The sequence below is a fragment of the Rhinopithecus bieti genome, unplaced genomic scaffold (genome assembly GCF_001698545.2).
Source record: "Rhinopithecus bieti isolate Rb0 unplaced genomic scaffold, ASM169854v2 scaffold_10548, whole genome shotgun sequence".
Taxonomy (NCBI): Eukaryota; Metazoa; Chordata; class Mammalia; order Primates; family Cercopithecidae; genus Rhinopithecus; species Rhinopithecus bieti.
In genome coordinates this window covers 1,434,696-1,437,710 of record NW_016806834.1, presented here as the reverse complement: position 1 = coordinate 1,437,710, position 3,015 = coordinate 1,434,696, and the positions used below count along the sequence as shown (strand labels likewise).

General features: G+C 44.6%; 1 protein-coding gene across 5 annotated transcripts in view; it reads left to right on the top strand.

The window, feature by feature from the left end:
• Positions 1-3,015, top strand: part of PRUNE1 (prune exopolyphosphatase 1) — a 32,542-nt gene that overhangs the window by 9,026 nt on the left and 20,501 nt on the right. Inside the window, exons 2-3 of one of the 5 annotated variants that reach the window (XM_017877752.1) lie at positions 1,303-1,395; positions 2,043-2,155. The exons of 1 other annotated variant lie outside the window; for it this stretch is intronic. In XM_017877752.1, the coding sequence (XP_017733241.1) occupies positions 1,303-1,395; positions 2,043-2,155 (206 nt within the window). Of the gene's footprint in view, positions 1-1,302; positions 1,396-1,952; positions 2,156-3,015 lie in introns of those variants that run through there. 3 more of the 5 variants (XM_017877751.1, XM_017877753.1, XM_017877755.1) reach the window with 3 other exon arrangements.

The window sequence follows — 3,015 nt, the reverse complement described above, 5'->3', positions numbered from 1 at the left end:
CCTCCCGGGTTTACGCCATTCTCCTGCCTCAGCCTCCTGAGTAGCTGGGACTACAGGCGCCCGCCCCCTCGCCCGGCTAGTTTTTTGTATCTTTTAGTAGAGATGGGGTTTCACCGTGTTAGCCAGGATGGTCTCGATCTCCTGACCTTGTGATCCGCCCGTCTCGGCCTCCCAAAGTGCTGGGATTACAGGCTTGAGCCACCGCGCCCGGCCTAGATCTTACTTTTAACCTTTCTTCTCAAAGCCTCTTCACCTGTTCTCATGATTTAGAAGCGTAAGCATCCGGCCGGGCGCACTGGCTCAGGCCTGTAATCCCAACACTTTGGGAGGCCGAGGCGAGCAGATCACCTGAGGTCGGGAGTTGGAGACCAGCCTGACCAACATGGAGAAACCCCATCTCTACTAAAAATACAAAATTAGCTGGGTGTGGTGGCGCATTCCTGTAATCCCAGCTACTCTTGAGGCTGAGGCACGAGAACCTGGGAGGCAGAGGTTGCAGTGAGCCGAGATCGCACCATTGCGCTTCAGCCTGGGCAAAGAACAAAACTCTTGTCAAAAAAAAAAAAAAAAAAAGAAGTGTAAGCATTCTTTTCCCTGTTATGAAAGTGGGAAGAAATAATCAACCAGGGTTGATATGCCCAAGAGCGTGCCTTGAATATATCAGCTACCTCAAATCCCCTTTTTTGACTATTTGAGTGCCCAAAGAAGATAAGAAATCAGAAGTTTATTTACTGCTTTGTAAGTTAATATTCAAGGAGATAGGAGGAAAGAACACTTTTCTACAAACTGGATACATGTAGAATGCTATCAGCTTAGCTGAAACACTTATGCCATCTATGGAATGAGGACCATTAGATTATTTGACCTACCTCCTCTGTGAAGATCAATGAGAGGAAGTGTGTGAAGCCCTATATGAGTATAAGGTAAATGGAGAGGCCAGGCACAGTGGCTCACACCTGTTATCCCAGCACTTTGGGAGGCCGAGGCAGGTGGATCTCTTGAGCCCAGGAATTTGAGACTAGTCTGTGCAACATGGCAAAATCCCATCTCTACAAAAAATACAAAGAATTAGCTGGGCATGGTGGCGCTTTCCTGTAGTTCCAGCTACGCAGGAGGATCGATTGAGCCTAGCAGGAGGTTGAGGCTGCAGTGAGCTGTGATCACGCTACTGCATTCTAGCCTGGGCGATAGAGTGAGACCTGTCTCAAAAATATATATAGGTGTTAAAAAAAAAAAAAAAAAAAGGTAAGTGGAAATGGATAGAGATACTTTTGTTAGTTTCCCATTTTCCTTCCTCTCCAGGAGTCCCGACCTCTACATGTTGTGCTGGGAAATGAAGCCTGTGATTTGGACTCCATGGTGTCTGCTCTCGCCCTGGCTTTTTACCTAGCAAAGGTGGGTAAAACAAAGTAGTACCTAGGACCTGAGTCCCTTAGAATGAAAATATCTGGATTCAAGACCCAGCTCTGCCACTTACCAGCATTTAGCTTTGGGTAAATTTAAATCCCTTAACTTTGTTGAGTCTCATGCCACCATCTATAAAATCTAAAATGATAGTTTGCAGTGTTGCTGTGAGAAAAAAAGTGAGTAAATGTATTTTGGGGGATTTGTAAACCATAAAGCGATATTCAAACAGTTTATTACTGAGTTCCTTATAGGTATCAGTGATCTAGTATGTATTCCTCTGCCCAGGTTAGTTCTTGAGGACTATTCCCCCTCTGCAGCATTGCATCTAGAACTAGGTCTTTACCATGAGTTACCTTGTTTGACCTTCATGTTATTGCTAAGGAGGGAAGGCAAAAGTCATCCTTTCATTTTTATAGACTGGGTATTTGTGGCTTTGAGAAAGGTGGTAACTTACCTAAGTCTGTCTCTTTTGGTCCCAATAGTCTTATTACTTTTTCCTGTCATTGTAAAACATTGTGATGCCTTCTTTTCACTTTCCTATCTAGACAACTGAGGCCGAGGAAGTCTTTGTGCCAGTTTTAAATATAAAACGTTCTGAGCTACCTCTGCGAGGTGACATTGTCTTCTTTCTTCAGAAGGTTCATATTCCAGAGAATATCTTGATTTTTCGGGATGAGATTGACCTCCATGCATTACACCAGGCTGGCCAACTCACCCTCATCCTTGTCGACCATCATATCTTACCCAAGTAAGCACAAGGAAATTAAATTGCTGCCTATCGTGTACTGTGCTGGGCTCTGATGAGTGAGATATAAAGAGAGGAAGAAAGAGTTTTTGCTGGCTGGGCGCGGCGGCTCACGCCTGTAATCCCAACACTTTGGGAGGCCGAGGTGGGCGGATCACCTGAGGTCAGGAGTTCGAGACCAGCCTGGCCAACATGGCAAAACCCCGTCTCTACTAAAAATACTAAAAATACAATTAGCTGGGCGTGGTGGTTTTAGTGAGCCAAGATCGTGCCACTGCACTCCAGCCTGGGCGACAGAGCAAGACTCCATCTCAAGAAAAAAAAAAAAAAAGAGTTTTTGCTTTCAGGGATCTCACAGGCTAATCATAATTGATAGGTCATATTAGATATAGAAAAACAACACAAAATATTGTCAGTTCTGCAGTTATATGTTTGTCTGTGGCAAAAAGACATACCCTGTAATAAAAAGAAATAGAGCATGTTGAGTTCAAACTAAAGGATAACTCAAAAATCATTTAAATCTGCCTTTGGTATCATTATTTAAGATTTTGTGTGCTGGGTGCGATGGCTCACGCCTGTAATCCCAGCACTTTGGGAGGCCAAGGCAACCAGGTCCATTAAGCTCCAGGAGTTCAAGACCAGCCTGATCAACATGGCAAAACCATGTCTTTACAAAAAAATTTTTAAAATTAGGCGGTGCATGCCTATGGTCCCAGCTACTCGGGAGGCTACTCAGGAGGTTGAGATGGGAGAATCACGTGAGCCCAGGAGGTCGAACGTGCAGTGAGCCAAGATCACACCACTCCACTGCAGCCTGGGAGACAGAGGGAGACCCTGTCTCAAAAAATAAATAAAAAAGAAAA